We start from the raw sequence: 23,952 nt of genomic DNA on the forward strand, positions 1-23,952 counted from the left end.
ACATGTATCAGACAAAGAATATATAAACTCTTACAAATCAGTAATAAGAAAACCATCCAGTAAAAATATGGGCAAATATTTGAATAGACACTTCCCATGAAGATGTATGGCTGACAAATAAGCATATGAAAAGATGCTTAACACCATTGGTCATTAGAGAAGTGCAAATTATTATCACAATGAGATAGAACCACACACTCTTAGGATGGCCAAAATTAAAAAGACTGACCATACCAACTGTGGATAAGGATGTGGAGCAACTGGAACTCTCAATACAGTGCAGGTAGGAACATATGGTATAACCATCTGAGGAAACATTTTTTTTTCTAATTTTTTTTTTTTTTGAGGAAGATTAGCCCTGAGCTAACATCTCCTACCAATCCTCCTCTTTTTGCTGAGGAAGACTGGCCCTGAGCTAACATCCATGCCCATCTTCCTCTACTTTATATGTGGGACACCTGCCACAGCATGGCTTGCCAAGCAGTGCCATGCCTGCACCCAGGATCCGAACTGGCGAACCCCGGGCTGCCGAAGTGAAACGTGTAAAGTTAACTGCTGTACCACCGGGCTGGCCCTTGAGGAAACACTTTTTAAGTTTCACAAAAGTTAAATATGCACCTACCCTATACGAACTAGCCATTCTACTCCTGTGTTTACCCGAGACATGAAAACACATGTCCATACAAAGATTTGCACATAAATGTTCATAAAGACTTTATTTGTAATAGTCAAAAACCATAAACAACTCAAATGTCCATCAGGTGAATGGATAAACAAACAATATATTCATATAATGGAATACCACTCAACAATAAAAAGGAATGAACTACTGATATACAGTGTGACGTGGATATCAAAATAATCATGGATCTCAAAATATTCTGAGTGAAAGAAGCCATACAAGTCTACACACTGTATGATTATATTTATATAAATATAATTCTAGAAAATGCAAACCATCCTCTAATAACAAAAAGGAGATCAGTGCTTGCCTGGGGATGGGTGTGGGGCAAGTGCCAGGTAAGGACAAGAGAAAGGATTACAAAAGGCCATGAGGAAGCTTTTATAGGTGATGGATATATTCACTAGCTTGATTGTGGTATGTCAAAAGTTACAAAAGGTTAAATACATACAGTTTATCTCAAGAAACTATAAAAAGTGCAGATTCTGATTCAGTAGGTTTGGGGTGGGGCCAGGAGTCTGCATTTTTAACTCCCAGTGATGCTGATGACATTTTTCATGCCACATTTTGAGTGACAAAGCTCTGAGTAGTCTTTGTCTCATATATATGTACCATTTGAGTGCAGATGTGGCTGTACCATATTGGATAGTGCAGACAGAATATTTCCATCACTGAAGAAAGTTCTATTGGATGTCAGGAGTCAAAATTCTTGAATACACTGGTGACTATTAATCTTGTCATACCAATTTTCTCCCAACTATGACCTGTCTTTGTTCATTCGACTCTCAGGCTGACTGCTCTCCCTTCATAAAGCTTTGCTGGAATTCTATTCTGGGTTCTTATAGTATGTTGCTTACATTTCATTTTATCATGTTCTTCATTTTGACTTGCATTACAGTTGGAATAAAGTTTAAAGAACAGAAAGTTAACCTGGAGGCAGATGTTAGTTCAATTTGAGGAGCTTCCTAACAATTTAGATTTGCCTAAAAAATCTCACATTCTAACACCCCTTCCTCCCTATCCACAACATTGATATTTCATGGCTCCTGTGGCTTTATTCAGGATTGTGCACTGGTTCAAGTTAGTTCCAGTGTGGCTTCTATCACTACTGAGAGGTGTGACCTGAGGTAAATCAGAACATCTCTAGGATTGAATTCTCATCCCTAAAATGAGGGGGTTGAACTAGATTATTTTACTATTTCTTCTGATTCTTATTTCAAAATGAAGATGGCACGAAGCCAGAAATAACTTTAGCTTTTTGGCTCTGGGTAAAGAGTGGGTTAGACTACATGTTCAGAGTCAAAGTTTTTCAGTTGGACAGTACCAACCTTTGTATAGTTTATACCTGGGATTGGCAAACTTTTTCTGTAAAGGGCCAGACAGTACACATTTTTGGCTTTGGGGCCATCTGGTCTCTGTCGCATATATTAAACTCTCTATTGTGGTGTGAAAATAGTCATAGATGGTATGTCGATGAATGCGTGTGATTGGTTTTGGCGCACAGTTGGTTTGCTGACTCCTGCTTTAGACCGAAATACCAATCTTCTAACCATCTGAAGTTAGGCAGAGAAATCAGGGGAGAAACACACTTTACTGACACAATTTTATTAACTCTGGGAACACAATATAAATGGTCTTTCACATTTAAAGACAACAATCGAACAAGTTATCATAATTTCAGGATATACATACTTTAATTAACTATATTTATAAAAGATATAAAAATATTTCACAAACTTGGGAAGACGTGGTCATGAGACTTCATTGTAAAGAGGGGAACAGGATGTTAGAGATTTTTCAAATCTACAAAGGATTTTTCAAAATTTACACTGTTAATAAAGTTCTTGCTTACATAATCCACATTTTATCTTTATTCATCAGAAGCCTTAAGTAGAGCAGCTTTCTTCTTATACTTGTCTCCAATCTCTCTAATATTTTCCAAGAGATCTTCAGACATGTATTCTTCAAACTCTCTATCAACTTTAGCAAGTTGCTCCTCCAGATGTTTCTAGTGGAAACAATTAGCAATTGTTAAGGTGAAAAATTAATTTCTTTTGAAGTGCTTGATTGTGAAATTTACAAACAAGACTGAAGCATTTGTAAGAACAGGAATAAAAGGAATACTCTTGTATCCACCTATTTGGGCCCTTTCCTGATCATATCCCCTTTTCTTTTCTCCCCAGAGACAACCACTCTCCTGAACAGTGCTTTTCTTTATACTTTTACCACACACATAAAGATAGATATATATGTATGTATCTCTATACTGTATACTAGTTTAGCAATCCTTGTTTTTAACCTTCATATTTACTGAATATTAAATACAATGTTCTATGAAATTTTTTATCCACTATTTTAAGATTCTTTCACAATACATATAGCTATAGTTTATTCATGTACTGCTATATAATATTCTATTGAATGAATATATCAACATTTACTTATCCCTTTTACTGTTAATGAATTTTTGTTGGTTCCTAGGTGCGGTAGGCTGAGTACCAGCCTCACCAAAGATATCCATGTCCTAATCCGCAGAACCTGTGAGCATGTTATCTTACAAAGCAAAAGGAACTTTGCAGGTGTGCTTAAGTTAAGGATCTTGAGAAAATGAGATTATTTTGCATTATCCTGATCAAATGTAATCACAAGGGTTCTTGTAAGAGAGAAACAGCAGTGAGAGTCAGAGAAGATATAAGGACAGAAGAGAGGTCAGAGAGGATAGAAGATGCTGTATGCTGTTGCTTTGAAGATGGAGGAAGAGGCCACAAGCCAAGGATTGTAGGTGGCCACTAGAAGGTGAAAAAGGCAAGGAAATGGATTCCCCCCTAGAGCCTCTAGGATTACAGCCCAAAGGGCCCATTTTAGACTTCTGTGTTGCTTTAAGCCATAAATTGGTAATTCGTTACAGCAGCAATAGGAAACTAGTACACCAGGTATTTGCTCTTTTACTATTTCAAATATTATACTGTAACAAATTACAACAAACTGGGTGGCTTAAAACAACAGAAATTTATTCCCTCACAGTTCTGGAGGCCAGAAGTCCAACACCAAGATGTTGGCAGGGCCATGTTCTCTCTGAATGCTCTAGGAAAGAACCCTTCCTTGCCTCTTCCCAGCTTCTGGCAGTTCCCAGCAATCCTTGGCACTCCTTGCTTATAGCTGCGTCACTCTAATTTCTCCCTCCATCTTCACATGGCCTTCTTACAAGGATACCAGTCACTGGATTTAGGGCCTACCCTAATCAAGTGTGACCTCATCTTAACTAATTACACCCACAAAGACTTTATTTCCATATAAGGTCATACTATGAATTCCTGGGGGATACTATTCAACCCAGTACAGTACTCTAGTACACAATGTAAAAATCTCTTCAAATACCTAGAGTGGAACTGTATAGTATTAGGGATTGCCAAATTGCTTTCTAAAATTGTCACATCAATTTACAACCCCAGCAGTATAAATGAGAACGCCCATCTCTCTACATCCTTGTTAGCATTTATTATTATAAAAGGTTATTTTTTTTTTGCCAATTTCTTAAGGGTAGATAATGGTATATCTTTTCATATGTTTATTTGCCACATGGGCTCTTTGTGAAACTCCTCAGTTGAGTCCTTTGCCCACTTTCCATATTTATTTTTTGGAGGTCATTATATATCTGGATGTTAATCCTTTTTGAGTTGTTTTAAAAATATCTTCTATCATTTTTGTGGCTTGTCTTTCCACTCTCCATGTCTTTTGATGTAGAGATCTTAATTTTAATAAAGCTGAATTTATAAATAATTTACCTTGTGCTTTGTACTTTTTGTGTCTAATTTAAGAACCTCTTTACAATTTCTAAGACATAAAGATAGTCTCATAATTCTTCTAAAAGTTAAAAATTTAGCCTCACATCGATTTCTCAATCCATTTGGAACTGATTTCTGTCTTGGGTTTAAGGTAGGAAACCAACTCTATTAATTCAACAATTCATTTTACCCACTATTTTGCAATACCACCTCTCTCACCTATCAGTTTCCTGTCTATGTTCATGCATTCATTTCTGGACTCTTAATCAGAGATTGGTTTGTATGCATCAATACTACAATGTGTTAATTACAGCTTTATAATAATTTTTGGCACATCTAAACAGACCAAAAAATAAAGCGTCTGTGCCCATCAGGGAGGTAGGAGTTTAGAACAGGATTCAGCAATCTTTTTCTGTAAAGGGCCAAGTAAAAAATATTTTAGATTTTGTGAGCCAGACAGTCTTTGTTGCGACTGCTCAACCCTGCCATTGCAGTGGAGAAGCAGCCATAGATAACTGAATGAAGTGGCAATGTTCCAATAAAACTTTATTTACAAAACCATGCTGTGGGCACAATTTGGCCTGTAGGCTGCAGTTTGCTGTCCCCTGGCCTAGAACATCAACCACATATAGGACCTGTATGGGGCTCCAATCAGGAACTGCTCAAAGAAACACTTTGTCCCATAGGAAAAATATACCATTTAAAGATACCATTAGATCCAAATTCCTGTTTTCCTTAGTCCAATTTCATTACTTGTAAAATTTCCCCCCATTAGGTTTTAATGATGATCAGCTGACTTTCTATGCTTCTTCCATACTTTACAGACCAACTGTGAATTTTGCATAGTGCAAAGTAAGTGCTCAATAAATGTTTGTTGAATTTGGTCTAATCTTTTTGAACAGTGAACATTTAGTTACACACAAAGTAACTAAAAAGTAATAGTAATCTATCATTAGAGTTTCAAACCTAAGTTTATATTAACTGATTAAAATTTTAACAGCTGTGGCTACTTTTCACATAAATCCCTAGTGATAACTCACTACTGGATTAACACTGAGGTCACACTGACAGTTACAGATAATAGATAGAGGTTCAAAGGAAGTTGGCAATGATTTAGTACATTCTTCTCATTTTTCAGATGAAGAAAGTGAAGACCAAAAGAAGTAAAATGATACACACAAGCAGACTTTCTCAATCTAAGCCAACCACTGTACGTTATGAATGAACATTTCTCTTATGCAGTTAGGATGGAACTACTATACACCATCCTTGGGAGAATGAGAAAGTAATCACTTGAATAATTTTCTGGTCTGTGGTTCAGATGAACAATACTGGTTGAAAAAGGATCCATGAAAGGTTATAGAGCCACTAAGCGGTTGAATTAGGAAGAAGTGGGTAGAACCCAGGTTTTCTGATGAAGCATCTAGGACTTTCTTTCTTTTCTTTTTTTTGAGGAAGATTAGCCCTGAGCTAACATCTGCTGCCAATCTTTCTCTTTTTGCTGAGGAAGACTGGCCCTGAGCTAACATGTGTGCCCATCTTCCTCTCCTTTATATGTGGGACGCCTACCACAGCATGGCTTGACAAGGGGTGCCATGTGTGTACCCAGGATCCGAACCGGTGAACTCTGGGCTGCCGAACTGGAATATGCGAACTTAACCACTGTGCCACTGGGCTGGCCCCTAGGACATTTCCTTTAGTTCTTACTACCAAGCACAGAAGAACACTGGCAAGCAAGAAAGCAGCCATTCAATGTCTTTCAGGAGAGACGGGTAAGTAGGCTATCACATGCTCTACTATCAATAAATGGAGGTCTATTAATGTGATATGAGTTTTTTTCCTTCAGTCATTCACAGCTGAAAATACACTGTCACCTGATAAATTACCCAGGAATTTTAGAGTTTAGCAATTTATCTTGACTCTTGGGCTGTGTACAGGTTAGAGGAACAGTTTCATTGTTGAACTTTCAAGGTACGTGAAAGATGGACATAAGTAAACTTCATATTTTAGAAATTCTTTATTCTTAAAATATCATTTTATGTTGTTTATGTGAACAAAACAGATTACTTTATAAAATGCACGAGTGTCGCCTTACCACACTACTAGACAGGATCTTCTGATAAATTTTTACTAGATCAAATTTTCCATATAAATAACATTTATCATTTAATTTCTATGGAAACAAAACAGAAATACATCAACGTTTTAGAAAGCTTTCTCAGAATGTAGGAAAGACCTTCACATACTTACCTCCACAGACCCTACATGTGTAGCAACCATCTCTAAAAGACGCTGCAAGTTATTTCCCACTTTTCGTCTTTCTTCAGTTGTGGTCTGTACAACAAGTTGGTATCTGTAGAATAAAAACTCTTGTTTGAGTTGTCTAGAAAAAAACCTAATATATCAGTTCTAGTTAGCTCACGTCTCCTTTTCATATTCAATAAAACCAGACTCTGATTGGTATATGTGTTCCCTGCTCTATGTATAATTCACAGAAGGCCACTTCTCAACCATTAAAACAGAAATAAAAACATTTTCAAAGATCCTTTGCAAGCAACAAAACAAAAGAGCACCAAGAACTCATGCTTTAACATACAAAGGTTGGGAACAAATAGTCTTACCTGAGTCTCCAAAGGAATTGTAAACCTAAATGCTTTCAGGGGCAAGACATTAAATACATTTGAATGGGGGAGTAGAAGTCTTACCTTTAGACATTCAAATTCAAATTCAAAGCAAAAAAAAGGCAAGCCAAAAAACCTTTCAAGTGAGTTTTTCATCCCTAGGTTACAACTAAGGAAATGAAGAGGTGTGAGTTTTTTTTTAAGAGTTGTACTTCCAACCACAAAGTAAGATTTTTTTATTTGAGGGCCACCTAAGACTTAAAAAAAAGTATATTTTAATATTACACAGTGTGGCTAAAATTTTTCCTATGTGAGTTTTAAAATTAAAAGGGAAACCAAAAGGAAAAACTTGACAATGTATAATTTAATAATGAAGAACTTCTAAGAAATGTTACGTAAAATACAGTCAGTTCTGCTATAATGCTTGTTTGGCAGTGTGTATTTTTTCCAACTGGATTGATATACTAGGTAGAAATTGGAGCAATAATGCAAATTCTGCATCTGCTTAAGCCTATTTCCTCCTTGAGAAACACTATGTGAATGCCAAAAACTGCACTCATCTGAATCCAGATGCAAAGGAATACACAAAATACAAAATATGTATGCACATACCTCAAAAGTGCACCAGCTCCCTCAGTTCATTGCCAGTGTGATGGAGCCACGTGCATCCACATCTGGTGTGACAACTTCCCATCTGATTCAGATAACCCTCCTTCCACCGCTTCTCAATAATTCACAAGCTGCAACCCTTTGAATGCCCACTCCCCCTGGCAAACTTCAGGTCTTTTGTAGGTAAAGTGTCATATTTATTATAGCATTTATGTATTTCTTAATCATTTAACATGTGTACAATTGTGCTAAGATTTTTATTAGGCTCCCACCTTTTGTTTGTGTGTGTCACTGACAGAGTTTCTGAGTGTTGTGCTTCAGTCCTCTGATTTTTATTGCATGATTTTGCATGGTGTTGTGATTATTACGAAGGCACAGATTGTGTTATAGGAGACTGTATAATTTATAGCATAATTATAGTTTACTAAATAATATACATAATTTCTAGAAAATGTATCTTAAAAATATGAACTCAGTGGAGTTTATTAACACTTAGTGGAATTTTGTTAGAATTTACTAACAAATAGCCAGTTATTTGAACTGATTTGGAATTTTATGTTGTTTTCAGGGATTCAAAGTCATTTATTAAATAGATCTAAAAATGAATGATTCCTTAGGGGACAATAGCCATAATGGTAGCGGAATGCATTTTTCTAGGCAAAGTATCTCAAATTATAAGCTGTTCTGCTTAAGTTATATTCACCACTCCCTCTCCCCTAAATAGCTCTATAATATAAATTAAAGCAAATAAACATAATCTAGTTTTATAGAAATGTTAAATAATTAATCTGAAAATAAAAATAAATCTTGGCGAGATGAACTTACTCCCGCTGAATAGCATCTAATTCATTCATAGCTTCACTGAGGCCCTCGTTAACAGCACTTTCCAGCAGGTGCTTGTGTTTCTCCAAGGATTCCAGCTCATTGGCACATTTTTTGTCCTCTTCCTCAGCTTCCTAGCAGGATAAAGTCACAGTTATGATTTTTTCATATTCACATTCTATATATTCCAGGTAGATTTAAAAAATTTATGTAAAGCATTTATAAAAAATCAGGTTGCATCATCATCTGTATTCTCAGGATGATTAATCCTTTACATGTAAGAGACTTTACACTGCTCCCTTGGGAATTTTATACTGTAAACATAAATGTGACCTTTTCAATAAGCCTGTAGAGAATTCATTCAGCAGTATTTTCAAGTCTGTACTGTAGGAAATTTTATGATACCCTGATTTAATTTTTTTCCATGAGCATAAAAGAAGCCTTTTATATAGGTCAAAATGTGGATGCCTTTCATATTACCATTATTTCACATATGCATTAACTATGTACAGGCAAAGTAGCCCAAATTCATCACTTCTTAGGTTCCTCAAAATGAAATATGATAGTCTTTCACTTAAGTGCTTTAGAGAATAAACTTAAAGTGTATTGTCATGGAGGACATATGAAAAATCAAAATGATTACCAAATGCCTCATATTGCAGATGTAGATCATATTATTGTGGTGTATTTTCTAAAAATTTCACACTGCTTAAAAAAATGTATAGGTCCTAAACACAATATGGGTCAAGAGAAAAGTTTTTAATTTCTGATAGTTGGTTCGTGTAACTATGTAAAAAATTTTGGTGTGGTTTAAAGTTTCATATAAATTGTATAAGTGGCAATGCACAGTCATCTGAGTACTTCCCTAAGAAAAATGCTGGCCAGAAGGTGGGGTAGAGGTGGTGGGGAATGAATCCAATTATTTTACCCATATTCTAGATTTTTTTTTTTTTGAGGCAGATTAGCCCTGAGCTAACATCTGCTGCCAATCCTCCTTTTTTGCTGAGGAAGGACTGGCCCTGAGCTAACATCCATGCCCATCTTCCTCTACTTTATATGTGGGACGCCTGCCACAACACAGCTTCCCAAGTGGTGTGTAGGTCCACACCCAGAATCTGAACCAGTGAACCCTGGGCCGCCAAAGTGGAACATGCAAACTTAACCCCTGTGTCACTGGGCTGGCTCCCATATTCTAGATTTCATGTAAGTGGTCTTTGGAATTTGGCCAGGATAGTCAGTTTGCAATGACTATGGGCAATCACGTGTATTAAAAGGCCTTATTGGGGTTCAACCTTTAGGAGTACTTAATACTAAATCTCTATTAAAAGGTGGAAGAGATTACGTTTACAACAAGTTTTGGTCTTCCAAGGATACTGAATCACATGTGCAAGCATAAAATATCAATGGGACAGAAAACACGCACTGTGGTGAAATAGCCCAATTCCAGAAAAAAGTTCTTTAAAAGAACAAAATAAAATAACTCCTTACAATAAACTTTGGAAGAGAAACTAAACTAAAACACAAGTTGTAAGATATAGTTTAAAAATTTCAGTTCAATGTCAGAACAGATGCCTAGTCAATCAATTTATGACAGCTTTCGCTAACCTATACAAACGGTGGCAAAGTTCTTACCTTAACTTTTTGTTGGTAAAGATCATCCAGCTTTTGAACTTCTTCTTTCAGAGATCTTACACTTCTCCTGCTTTCAGTTATCATTGTATTTAACTTGAGGAATAAAACTTTGGTTTAGAAATCATAACTGTACATCAAAAAATTTTTAATAAAGAACTTTTATATTATCAATCACCTAACTGAACTATTGTATTTCTTGTGATCCTTTTGGACTCTCACCTATCATTTGTCCAAGACATTTATTATCTCCCTAAGAGGAGTTAATCTCAAGGAAACATGTTTTTTTAATGTATAATGTTTAAATGCAGAGTGGTATAGTAGGGCATTAGTTAAGAATCAAGTCTGGCTTAATTCTCAGTAAAACAAGGATACCAAAATCCGTTTTTCCGCTAGTAGCTGTGGGAGTGCTTTTTAAGCTCTTATATATATTATTATTATTAAATATTATTTAAATATTACAGATACTATTAATATTTTTATATTTATTAATAAACATAAATTGTTTTTGCTTTCTATTTTGAAGTCTAGCTTTACTTAGACTTTAGTTGGTTATCTAGCTTTCCAATTGTGTGTTCACTTTCTGGGATGCTAAACAGAACTACTCATACTGATTTTATTGGATAATGTTTGCTAACTGGTTACACTCAATGCGTTCTTCCAAAGAGTAATAAAATAAGCACATTTAATCTTGTTAAAGCTTGAGCTTTAAGATATGTTGAAACCAAAACTGAAGAAAAAAAGTGTTTCTAAAGTTCATTTCCTGTTGACAAGTGCTGATAGCAGTTGATACCAGTAATTAACACAATGTTTTTCAGCTATACCAAGAGGAATATATTTCCTGCAGGAAACAGAAAATAGTTAAAATGTATCAATAAGCCGATATCTTTCTTTAAAAGGATATTCTACACTTACGTGAAATTAAAAAAAATTATATATATATGTTTTGGGAAAAATTTAGTAAAGCTAATGTTATTTGGCAAAAGAGAATGGTAAAATGATTACATTTATTAAAGAAATTTGCATATACTTCTTATTTAATCATAAAAAGTCCCTTGTAAGGGATGTTCCTTTCCTATTTTACAAGCAAGAGGAGTAGGTTGGAAAGAATGCTATTTACTCAGGATCACGCCGCTAGCATATGCCCAGAACTCAAAACCAGATGTTCTAACTCCAAGGACTTTTTCTCTACCACCTGCCTGTCAAATTATTTTAAAGACTAGAGTCATTGAAGCTATAAACTTTGCTTCCAATATAACGATATGTTACTTCTGAAGTAACTACTAAGTTAAACAAGTTGTTTCATTAAATTCATCTGCAATAAGACCAATGGACACCCAAATAACCGGAACTTCCATCAGGCCCTCACGGTTTGTCAAAATTATGTTTACTTACCTCTGAGCAGCTTCTACCTTCCACGTCAGCTTTACTAAAGTTTCATCAATTAATTAAAGTTTCCCCTGATTACAAAAATACACATTTCCATTGTGGTAAATAGGGGAAAAATTAAAGAAAACAACAATCACCAATAATTCTGCAGCCCAAAGGAATCACTATTAATATTTGGCATACTTCCTCCAGTATCTTTTTCATCCATTCATTCAATAAAGAGCTCCCAAGATGCTTATAAGCAAAGAAGATATCATTAATTACTTTAATTAGATGATTTTTTTCCTTCTATCATTAAGAAGACAGAAGCCACTAGACTGGAATTCCATCACTTCTCGCCTCTGACCAACTGTTGGAGCCCAGCGCAGGCTAATTCAAAATATCCCACAATAACATATTATTTTGAACTAAAGTTACCTGAGATGAGATACCTTAGAATGCAGAAAGGGCATTCTGACCCTCCTGTCGCTGTGCCCCATGAAGCAGGAAAGAAACCTCCCCTGTGAAAGGCGCTCTCCCTGCATCCTTATCACCAGAGCTAGGTGACTCAGGGCCGAGAAACCTGCATAAACCAACCTTGCTAATTTACTACCTCAAACCTAAACTCTGCTTAAATTCCTAATTTCATACCCCGAACTTAAGTTTCTTTGTTCTGTCAATTCTTCACAAATTTACTCTTTCTTTGCATAAAAGATATATATACTGCCTACTTTGTTCACTCTCTGAGCATCACTTCTTTATGATCTCCAATACATACGTTTTAAACTGGGGTTTTCTCCTGTTAATCTGGCCTTGTGTCAGTTTTATTACTAGTTCAGCTATAAGAACTCAAGAAGAGAAGAAAGAGGATTTTCTCCTGTTGCGACACAACCGACATATTTGTAAGAGATCTTTCCTCATTCCTTCCAGTCAGTATCAGGATGCAGGGCACCCACTTTCCTCACAAAGAGAAGTACCCCTCCAGCAATTCTCTGGATCTCGTGCCTTCATATTTCTTCACCCATCACATTCAAATCCATCAATCCCTTTTGCTCCTAACTTTTCCCTCTTTCCCTTGAACTCACTCTCTTGTCTTTAAAACCAAAGCCTCTCCCTGATAAAAAAAAAAAAACCCCAAAGCAAAACCACAAAAGATAGAAACTTTTCCCATATACCACTTTCTAACTACTGTTCCATCTCCTCTTTTCCTTAGACTCAAACACGTGTAACAGTCTAATGTGTAGTAGTCCACGAAGAGCAGCCTATTCATAGCATAGTATCTTCCTCTTCTACCCTTCAAACTTCAATCCACAGTGATATGCCTTCTGGCTCCTCTGCGTCATAAAATTGCTTTTGCAAATGTCACCAGTAACATCTTACTTGTTAAAGTCAATGAGTACCTTCCAGCCTTAATTTTATTTGTCATCTGGGTAACATTTCTAGTTGCCAATCCCTTCCTTCTGAAATCCCCTTCCTTGGTTTCTAAGACCATGGAAACTCCTGGTTTTCTCTTTAAGTCTTGGGAGTTCCTTCTAACTCTTCCTTATGGGCTTCTCTTTCTCTGCTTGTACTTTGGATATCAGTGTTCTCCCAGGATTCTGATCTTGGCTATATTCTCATTTGCTCACTTGGGAGAGCTCTCTCTCACTCTCACACCTGGGCGATCTCTTGGCTTTAATTACCTGCATGGTAAGAAATATCCATGTATATCTGTATATTTCCAAACTCCAACTGTCTACTGGACATTCTCCAGTAGACGTCCCAGAGACTTGAAATTCAGCATATCCCACTCTGGAATTCTCTCTTCTAGACCATTCTCTTGTATTCCTTATCAAGGTTCTAGAACATCGCCACTGACAAAGACTCTCTTGTTGACCAAACTACTCAGGCTCTCCTGAACGCTCTTCTCAACTAGGCTGACTTTTGGGCTTCCGTGTTTGTCTCTGTATTGTCCAATTGTAGCAAGAATCCTGCTAAGTCAGTTTAAGCAGAATCCCCCATCTTCAATATCTGATCAAGTTCCTCATCCTCCACCAACCCCCAGCTGATGTCTGACCACCTTGGCCTCCTTCAGCAAGAACTCTGTTATGTTAGTTTAGCCAGAATCCCCCCTTATCCCTGATGTTTGCTCTCAGTAATTTTCCATCCACTGATCCCCATCCTGCTTCTTGGCTATAAATTCTCATTTTTCTTTGTTGTATTTATAGTTAAGCCCAATTTCTCTCAACTATTACAAAACTCCATTGTAGTAGCCCCCCTTGAATAAAGTCTGCCTTACTGCCTTTAACAAGTGTCATGAACAATTTTCCTTTAATACCACATACCAAACGTGGATACTGGACATTCTTAATTTCTCTCTTTTCCTTAACTTTCACATCCAAATGGACCACTAAATTATGTTGTTTCAATCCTTAAACCTCTTTTCTCCATCTTTACTTCAATAGCCTTGGTTTGGGTCCTTACCATTGACTGCTTAGGATATTGTTAAATCTCTTATTTGTGGGTCTCTAGTCTTGTGGCCCTCGAACGTATTCTTCAAAATGCCAACACTGTGACCTTACCAAAATACAGTAGTCCCCTCTCCCTGTGGTTTTACTTTCCCCAGTTTCAGTTATCTGTGGTCAACTGGGGTTCAAAAATAATAAATGGAAAATTCCAGAAATAAACAATTCGTAAGTTTTTAATTGCATACTATTCTGAGTAGCGTGATGAAATCTTGCGCCACTCAACCCAGTCCCACCTGGAATGTGTACCATCCCTTTGTCCAGTGTATCCACACTGTATACTCTGCCCGCCAGTCAGTCACTTAGTAGCTGTCTTGGCTACTGGATTGACTATTGCAGTATCACAGTGCTTGTGTTCAAATAACTCTTATTTTACTTAGTAAGGTCCCCAAAGTGTGAGAGTAGTGATGCCGGTAATTTGACTATGCCTAAGAAGCCATAAAGTGCTTCCTTTAAGAGAAATGGTGAAAGTTCTCAACTTGCTAAGAAAAAAAAAAAAAAATCGTATGCTGGGGTTGCTAAGACCCATAATAACTTTTATTACAGTATATTGTTATAATTGTTCTGTTCCATTATTAGTTACTGTTGTTAATCTCTTACTGTGCCTAATTTATAAATTAAACTTTATCACAGGTATGTATAGGAAAGAACACATATAGAGTTCAGTAATATCCGGTTTCAGACATCTGATGGGGGTCTTGGAATGAATCTCCTATGGGTAAGAGGGGACTACTGTATCTTGAAATCTGTTAGGAAGAACACAATAGTTCTTGAAGAGTTCAATTAACTAGGGTTTCCTTTAATTGTTTGGTGTTATGTAAACAATGCCTTTTGTTTGCATCTGAGAAATAGCTTCTTAACTTTTCTTAATCTACTATAACAATGTTTACTCTGAAGGTTACTGAATACAGTAGTAGTGTTCTCTCTCAGGGATATTGGTGACGTTATGTTTCAAGTATTTCAGAAGCAGGAACTTTCTGTACACTACTTTTGGAAATAGAGTTCTAGAGGCATTTAAATTTGAGTTCTCCTGAATTCCATGGTTCAGAATGAAAAACTTGGTGAACAAAAATCTCCTTATCTATCAAAGCTAGTTAGTCTCTAACCCCAAATGATACATACCTACTTTAAAGTAGCTACCTCAAATCCCTTTTAGTATAAAAAAGACTATTATTAAATTATCTCAAGTTAGAGGCAATTCTCCATTAAAAGAAAAGGGAAATGTCCTCAGTTTCATATCTCTTTGTCATCAATGATATGTGAAGCCTAGGATATTTAAGTTACTTAAACAATTACTTCAAATGCTTCTAAGTCAAGGGTATAATCAACTCTCATTTTTCATATTTTATTAAAAATTCATTTCTTAGCAATCAGAAATCACAAATCACATTCAAGTTTTTTTCCTTTTTTTGCTGAGAAAGATTTGCCCTGAGCTAACATCCACTGCCAATCTTCCTCTTTTTGTACGTGAGCCACCACCATAGCATGGCCACTGACAGACAAGCGGTATAGGTCTGTGCCCAGGCCCCGAACCCAGGCCACTGAAGTGGAGTGCGCCGAACTTAACGACTAGGCCACCAGGGCTGGCCCTAATTTTAAGTTTTAAAAATCTTATTTTTGCTTTTAGTGACTCTACATTTTGTTACTTACTTGTTCTAGGGTATCCTCTAGCCCCATTTTTTTATTTAAAGCTTTATTAATTTCTTCTTCAGTTTCATTCAGGAGTTCCTTGAGTGGTACCTATAAAATACACAGGAATGTGGGTTACATGACACATGTAATTACAAAATTTCTATCATGCTTCATGATAGGAGGAACCACTTTTGGAGAAAAAAAGTGAAGCCATGATGTTTTTAATCTAAATTAATACACCATCAATAAGAAAATAAAACTAATATTGAATGCAATTTTTATAACTACAGTGTGTAACTTCCTTCTGGTTTTGAATACCTGCAAAATTCTAGATTTCCTTATCTATTCTGGAAATTCACTGCTATTATTTAAACATTTTATAAGTACACTTAGTTTAATGTAGTATCTTTCTCAAAAACAATTTATATGTAGATTGTATTTTTATGCTATGTTTTCCAGATGCATCATTTTTCTTTTAGTCCTTTTCAACTGTTTACTCTTAAAATTATCTGTTTGTATTTCTTCTTCTTCTTTTTGCTATTCATTTTAACTCTATTGTAGTAACAAAAGACATGAAACATGGCATATGTCCATCAACAGGGACTGGTTGAATAAGCCATACAATGGAGGACTCTGAGGCTACACAAGGAATGAGGAAGATCTTGACACACTACTGCAGAGAGATTGCTGGGGTGCGTTGTTCCATGAATAAAGCAAGGTGGGGGGCCAGAAGAGGCAAATGTTTATCAGTTTATTTAAATAAGGGCATAACTTAGGAACAGCCAGATGGAAGAGGTGCATAGGGCAAGAAATTTGGGAAGGGGTGCAGAGCTTCCATGCTCTCTGGGCATGCCGTTTTCCCTGTATCTCATGTGTTTACCAACCTGGAAGCTCTTAGCCGCTTGTATTTCTTATGTTTACCCTCTATTCTACTGATTTTATTTCAACACAGTACTTCATTGCTTTATACTATTTTTTTTAATGAGGTGAAACATACTTTAAAATGAGTTAAACTGAAATAATTAAGTTAAAATGAATTTAACTTAAAATTAACTGTTTTAAAGTGTACAATTCAGTGGTATTTAGCACATTCACAACATTGTGTAATCATCACCTCTAGTTCCAAAACACTTTCATCACTCCAAAAGGAAACCCTGTATATTACTATGCTTTCAGTAGGTCTTTGGAAGTTATTGCTGAGTTTTAATTTTGGCTGCTCTTTTTTTGAAAGATGCAATGGCTTCTTTAATCTCTTTAAGAACTTCTTCCAAATACGACTTATAACAGTTGGGGTCGCACCTTCTTAATGATATTTCTAGTTTTATTGTTCTATTATGACGTAAAACTATTTCCAAATATCAAAGAAAAAATTTCCTTATTTTCTGAGCATATGTATTCTTTTTGCACTGGGTAATCTTTCCTATAGTGATTTGAATTAGGTAATTATTTCCTCGCACCAGTCATGTCAAACTATTTAAAATAGTTGTGAGCAAACTCTATCTGCCTGCCTGCCTGCCCATCCATCTACCTGCCTTCCCAGCTAGCTACTGTTAGAGAAACAATTCAGTAAAAGACTAACTGTTTACTGAATGCATTTTTTTAATATTGAAAATGAGTCTAACTTTATTTAATCAAAGTCTGTCCACTAATAAATTGTAATCTTTGGGAAAGTTGGGACCATATCGTTCTGGGTATTTTATCTCGAGCGCACAGCTGGTATGGGATATTGTATGTACTCAATAAATAATTTATTGAATGGATGAATCATTCTCAAGGGAAAAATGCACAGCTTTAGACTTAAATTGACATTCTTCCATTCAAAAACTCAGTATTTTGAAAACTGACATTTCTGGGGAGCCACTAAAACACTAAAATCTGTGAATAAGAAGTTGCAAAAGAGCAATTTAAAAATTTTCCTCCCCAAATTACATTCTTGACCATATCTAAAAATTAGTGTAGATTTCTCATCATTGACTGCTAGTGTTACTAAATGCCCCATTATATTTCACGCCTTCATGTGTGTCCTTGTGCCTGACTCTTTTCCACAGACCACCCCCGCAAATACTTCATCTTTTGAGATTCTGTCCCAGGTTCACCATCTCTGTGGACACTTTTCTCTCAGTTCTGGAAAGAATTGATCTTGTAACCACACCTTGGAAAATGTTCTAATAAAGCATGCACATAGCATTTATTTATTTATGTTTTTCTCCCCTGAGGGGACCGGTAGCAACTTGACAGCAAAGGTCAGGTCATTGTTGTCTTTATAATCCTGGTGTCTATTTTATATGTAATCAATTTTTTTACTGGATAGTCGAATAAAGTTAGGTAGAGAGGAATAAAAGGCTTTGTAATTTAAAGAATAAGGTACAATAGAGAGATTTCTAATACCAAGAAGAAAGGAGATAAAAAGTTTCAGTGTTGTATTTCTATGTTTAGTCCTGAGTTACGGACATGCTACAATTTAAACTCTTACTTACAAGTATATGAACCAGACATCCATCACACCATTTATAAACCTTTTGAAATATTCGTGATTACTTACATAAACTTGAGCTCGGTATTTGACAAGGCAGTTGGCTCCAGCTTCAGGATTAAACTTAATTTCAAAGTCATAACCTTTGGAATTCTCAGCACCCTTAGGAATAAGTTTTAATTTTCTAGCCAATTTGTGATACTCTGCTAATTGTGTTTCAATCTGTAAGAAGAGAAGAGAAAAAGAAATGTTAAAAAAATTCAAACAGCCCCACTCCATATGATTTTCAATTAGCATTTCTGCAATTTTACACAAACATTATATTGTGTCTATGTTTTGGTAGTTTAGTAATTTAGTATTTTTTAGTAGTAAGGGTGGCAGTCTTAAAATACAAAGAATGAAAGATTTTACTCACTAAATTTGTAAGATAATTTTAAGACTATAATTAATTAGTAAGCAATATACTACTGTTCTTCCATTATCTGACAAATGGTTTAGAATAAGAGTCCATATTTAGGTATTAACTAAAACTCACTTTTTAAAGTGTCAGAGAAATTATGAAACAAACACCAACAAAACTTAGTTCTGTCAATGAACAAAACATTTCACTTACCTAAAATAAGTGAAATGTAATCATTTAAGTCTCAAAATGTTATTTGAACTGCTTTGATAAAAATATTTTAGCAACATATTCAACATTTCCTGGTCTCCTTCCTTCTTTCAAGGCTCTGTTCAAATTACAGCATCAGAAAGGCTTTCCATATGGCCCCCTCAATTTCTCTATCCTCTTACTTTATTTTTCTTCATTGCACTTATTACTCCCTGACATATATTATTTATTTGTTTAATCCACTACTTGAATGTAAAGGCCATGAAAGCAGCTGCATCCCCAGCACCTATAATAGTAGATATTCAATATTTGATTAAATAGAAGAATTTGCAGAGTTTAAGCAATGTATTTCCACCCTGCTTCCTCTATTTAATACACTTGGTTCCTCACTGCTGCTACTTATCCCTAACAAGGAATACTTTGAGTGAAAGAAGGCAGTGGCAACAGCACCCATCAGAACTTGCTTAGATAATTTGCAATTTCCAAAAATTTATCAGTTCTCAAAAGCAGTACTACTTATATATTAAAGATTTTTTTATTAGTGAATCAGGAAATCATTTCGACCACTATAATTTGTAATAAAGTAGCTCTCTAGGGACTATAAAGGTATGTAGGTCTATTTGTTGTTACACTAAAGTGTCTTGGGGTAGTTTCTTCTGTTCTTCTCTAGCATTTTATTTACCTAATGAAAACAGCTTTCACAAACCCACGCACTTCATCACACCAAACTGCAGGGAGAGCAAATATGTGGCACATTTTCCCTTCCCACAACCATTTTAGACAGTGAAAACATATCACACTCTTTCATGATGAGTGCAGATGTAGTCTCAATGTCTACCTCAAGATAGAGCTCCAGAAGGTTACCAGTCAGAGGTGGCGTGTGGAATAAAAATTAGTCCAGAAAAGATGATGAACGAAATGCTTCTGTTGAACTTTTACATTCTGCTACCATTCTTTAATACTCTCTTACACAGTGCTCTAAGGCTTTCTCCTCACTGCCCATGGCCCTCCTCTGGCCCCTCATTAGCTACTGCTTACCTACTTCCCAGATAATCTTCTTCTTTCAGCTTGATCCTCCCAATCAAAAATAGCATTCATACAGCTAACTTCAGGTAAACTCAGAGTTTACCTAGTCTAGAGATTCATAATTTCCCCTTTCCCACACTGTGCTTGAGAGAGAAAATATAGTCATTAACATCTGTTGAAATAACTTATTTTGGGTTCACGGATCTAGTCTAACCACACTTCATTTTATAAATAAGGAAACTGAGGCTATGAGAGGTTAGATGACATGTTGAGGTCACATTGGTGTGTGGAGGCAAGTCCAGGGCTGAAATAGGTTTACCAAGTTCTAGGTTCAAAGTCTTTTGGGATCATCACCACAGGCTATTTCTTATAAGTGTATATTTTTCTCCTTAATACACAGGGAGAGAGATTACCTAGAGGATCAGGAGGATAAGGCAGTACAGATGTTAAGGCAAAGCAAAAATATGGTGAAACAGGGTCATAAAAGGGGGTAATGCTTACTGCTCATACTGAACTGTCTATTCCATATTAACAATTACATATTCAGGTGTGTAAAATACAGACTTTTAAAAATGCAAAAAAGTTAAAACTTGAATGATTAAGAAACTATTTGCACCATGCCTATAATGTATTTTATAATGTGACCAGGATGAAAAACCAGTATTGCCCTCTTAGGCAAACACAACTGCTTTGTTTGAACTACTGTTTTTATTTTAACTGTACTAAGGAAAGTACTGGCAATAATAGGACAAAAATACCCTATTACTTTTGGAGCAAAAGATAGAGACTAAATTTTTCTCAGTGAGGTTTAAATTTCAGAACTACACTTACCAATGAACAAACATTCTAACTGAAAATACTAGGGTGAAGAACTTCAAACCAAAATTTAATTTGGAAACTCTCCAGTCAGCTTTTCTCCATTAAAAAAAAAGCCTTTTGAATGACATACTTTCTTACCTTTTCTTAAAAAAAGTCTTAACTTACATAAATTTTCTTAGGAATGCAAATAATGTAATAGCAGAAAAGATAATTGTTGGAACTATTTGAAGGGAAAAATGTTCTTAGACAGCCTGTTAACTTATTACATTGTTTTAGAATACACGACGTCATGTCCACGATTATGCCGAAGCACTAAGAAAAAGTTCACGTCTAACGAGAGCGACATTGAAAAGTAAGAGTAATTAACGTATAGCTAAATAAGGCAGACACACAGAGCATTTATAAAGGACTGCCAACAAAAATAAGGATAAACTTTAATTATCTAGAAGTTCATGTGGTCAATAAGCCCACTTTCTCAACAACATTGGTTAAAAATGAAAATGAAGTCAAATAATTTGGTTCTGATGCAGTCACTAGTGACTGCTGTTACTGAATCTGACAGAAACTTTTTAATCCCTGACAGAAACTTTTTAATCCTTTACTGCACTTGACACTGCTTATTCCTTCTTGACTCTTCCCTCTCTTAGCTTCTATTCTCTTGATCTCTCTGGCTAGTCCTCAGGTTCCTTTTAGGCTTCTCTTCAAGGCCTCAACTCCAAGATGTTGGTGTTCTCAGAGTTCTATCTTCCCCCTATGCATTCTTCCCTGGTGAATTCACCTATACTTGTGCCTTGTAATATATCAATCACAATATATACTGATTTTTACCAACTCTGTATTACAAACCCAGATATTTTATACTGAGGTCCAGCCCCACATAACAATGGTCTATTAGTTATTTTCACTTGGATGCTCCCTGGACACAACAGATCCAGCATACTATCCCCATTTCTGACAGGCAACTTCTCCTTCTCTTCTATTCCTGTGTGCTACTACTGCTTCCCCCACGGCCCACACCAGACACTGACTGCTCCCCTCTTTTATCAAGCCTTATTCGCTCAGCCTCCTAAGTAGCCAGAACCCACTCATGTCTTTGAATCTCCACTAGCATTATCTAAATTCAGCTTGTAATTTCTACCACATCACTGCCACAGATCCTTAACTGACGGTTTTGCTCCCTTCCAACCCATTTTTCACATTACCAAATGTGAGATTTCTCTGAAATGTGATCATATCTGTTTAAAAATTTTAATGGCTTCTTGGAAGTTTCAGGATAAAGTCTAAACATCTAAACATGAAAATGATCTTCATCATCTGGTCTATGCTTATCTCTTGAGTCTTGTCTTTTGCCATGTGCCCCCATCCCTTGCTATTAAGCTCCAGCCATTTGAAAAGCTTATATTAGAGTGTACCATGCTATTTTCTCTCTGAGCTTTCCCATATATTCCTTTGTTTGCTGACTCTCCTACCCTTGCCATGTTAACTCTTCTCAATTCAGTTCAGGTGTTATCTCTTCAAGCAAGCCTTTCTAAAAACCACCTCATCCATCTCCCCACACCATGCACACTAAATCTGGTACCCTGTGCAAACATCTATTAGAGGTCTGATCTCACGGTAGAAAAATATCAACTAGATTGGAAGTTTCCTGAGGGGAGAGTCTATGCCTTTTTATCTTTATTTCCTCTATGCCCAGCATGGCAATGGGCACACAGCAGATGTTAAGTAAGTGTTTGAGTAGTGAATAGGTAAGTGAAGAGGTGACACATATCCTCTTCTAGAATAAACGGCACAGGATTTATGAAAGTTATTTTCATGGCCTTAGAGATATTTTTGCTTATTTATGAGCTCACTGTTAGAAAACACAGGCCACCTAAAATCTGATTGAGAGAAATTGGGGTGTTACTTAATTGACATAAAGGGATGAGTTTGTTTCAGTAGAATGTCAATGTTAAAAAATTGTATCTCCTTAGCCAATTTATTCCACCCACTCAGCCTCTCCTAACTGGGACAGACCTCTACAAAGGTCAGCTCTGACGAGCTGCCGCTCTGGAAATAGTATGACATACCGCCTCTTTGCCTCTGGCATATTTTAGCTCCTCATTCCACAACTGTTGTTGTTCAGCCTCCAGGTCCTTGGTTAATTTATTAATGGTCTGCTGCAATTCATTTCTTTCATGATTTATTCTCTCAATGTCTGCAACTGAGTACTTCTGATTAGCAACAATATTTTGTAGTCGAGTATTCTCCTGTTTCATTGTTTCACACTCTATTTCTGCATTGAAAAAAAACAAATTTGTTAAGTTCCTTCAATTCCTACAAAGAAATTGATGCCATTATTTAACAGGGTTGATTAAGATGTCTGAATTTCTAAGTTATGTACATGTGTATTTTTCTCTTCTTTTTTAAGATAATCCTGTCTGATTCCACCTTGTTGATAACATTCTTGAAAGATGATACAATTAAAAGTTTTATGTTTAGAACCTTATTTCTTTTTTGGCTTGCTATGGTTTTCAGAAAGTGCTACATGAAAAAAATATGGTCCCACACATATTGATTATGATTAAGAATTGTTACACTTTCAAGGGATAGTCTGTGAATGTTCAGTTCAAATGCATTTAATACTCCTGCATGAGTCTCTGCAATAAGTCAGAAAACCCACAAGTTTTTCATAAACATAAAAATATTTAGGGGCTGGCCCCGTGGCCGAGTGGTTAAGTTCGTGCGCTCCGCTGCAGGCGGCCCAGTGTTTCGTTGGTTCAAATCCTGGGCGCGGACATGGCACCACTCATCAAACCACGCTGAGGCAGCGTCCCACATGCCACAACTAGAAGGACCCAGAACGAAGAATATACAACTATGTACTGGGGGGCTTTGGGGAGAAAAAGGAAAAAAATAAAATCTTAAAAAAAAAAAATTTATACTAAAACACATCAGTTTATTCTTATTTCATTGACATTTTCAGTGGTTTCATCAGATATTAAGCAACCATAATGGTTAGGTTCTTGCTTTGTCTATTTACCAAAATTTGTAATCAAGAATGACCAAGAGAAAATGGTACATACAAACAGCAAATGATCAGCCAAGGACCTGCAGACTGAAGAAAAGCTATCAAATTTAAAATATTTGGGGTTATATAGAATTGTGTTTTCCAACCTTTTGTGACTCATAGCTTAAAAGAATATGACAGTATTTTTAATGGCTGACCAAAGGGGCCAAGAGAATCATCCCAAAGGCTGAGAGGATCAAGATTTTGGCTTTGTCATAACCTATTCGTAGCACTGTAGTTGGGAAACTCCCACCTGAGCTCAAAATAAAAATAAATTAACTGTTGGTTTAAGTAAAATTTTATACATTTATTACAGGAATCTGCAC

The 23,952-nt window shown here is 36.0% G+C and overlaps 1 protein-coding gene across 1 annotated transcript in view; it reads right to left on the minus strand.

Annotated features, from left to right (window-relative positions):
- Nucleotides 1–692: 692 nt before the first annotated feature.
- NDC80 (NDC80 kinetochore complex component) overlaps nt 693–23,952 on the minus strand; it is a 42,077-nt gene continuing 18,817 nt past the window's right edge. The window contains exons 11-17 of the mRNA XM_014832943.3: nt 22,647–22,852; nt 18,195–18,347; nt 15,671–15,760; nt 10,152–10,244; nt 8,523–8,653; nt 6,718–6,820; nt 693–2,690 (exon numbers count right to left, since the gene is read on the minus strand). Coding sequence (XP_014688429.1) covers nt 2,553–2,690; nt 6,718–6,820; nt 8,523–8,653; nt 10,152–10,244; nt 15,671–15,760; nt 18,195–18,347; nt 22,647–22,852 — 914 coding nt within the window. The 3' untranslated portion in view covers nt 693–2,552. The remainder of the gene's footprint in view (nt 2,691–6,717; nt 6,821–8,522; nt 8,654–10,151; nt 10,245–15,670; nt 15,761–18,194; nt 18,348–22,646; nt 22,853–23,952) is intronic.

Source organism: Equus asinus, chromosome 7 (assembly GCF_041296235.1).
Source record: "Equus asinus isolate D_3611 breed Donkey chromosome 7, EquAss-T2T_v2, whole genome shotgun sequence".
NCBI lineage: Eukaryota > Metazoa > Chordata > Mammalia > Perissodactyla > Equidae > Equus > Equus asinus.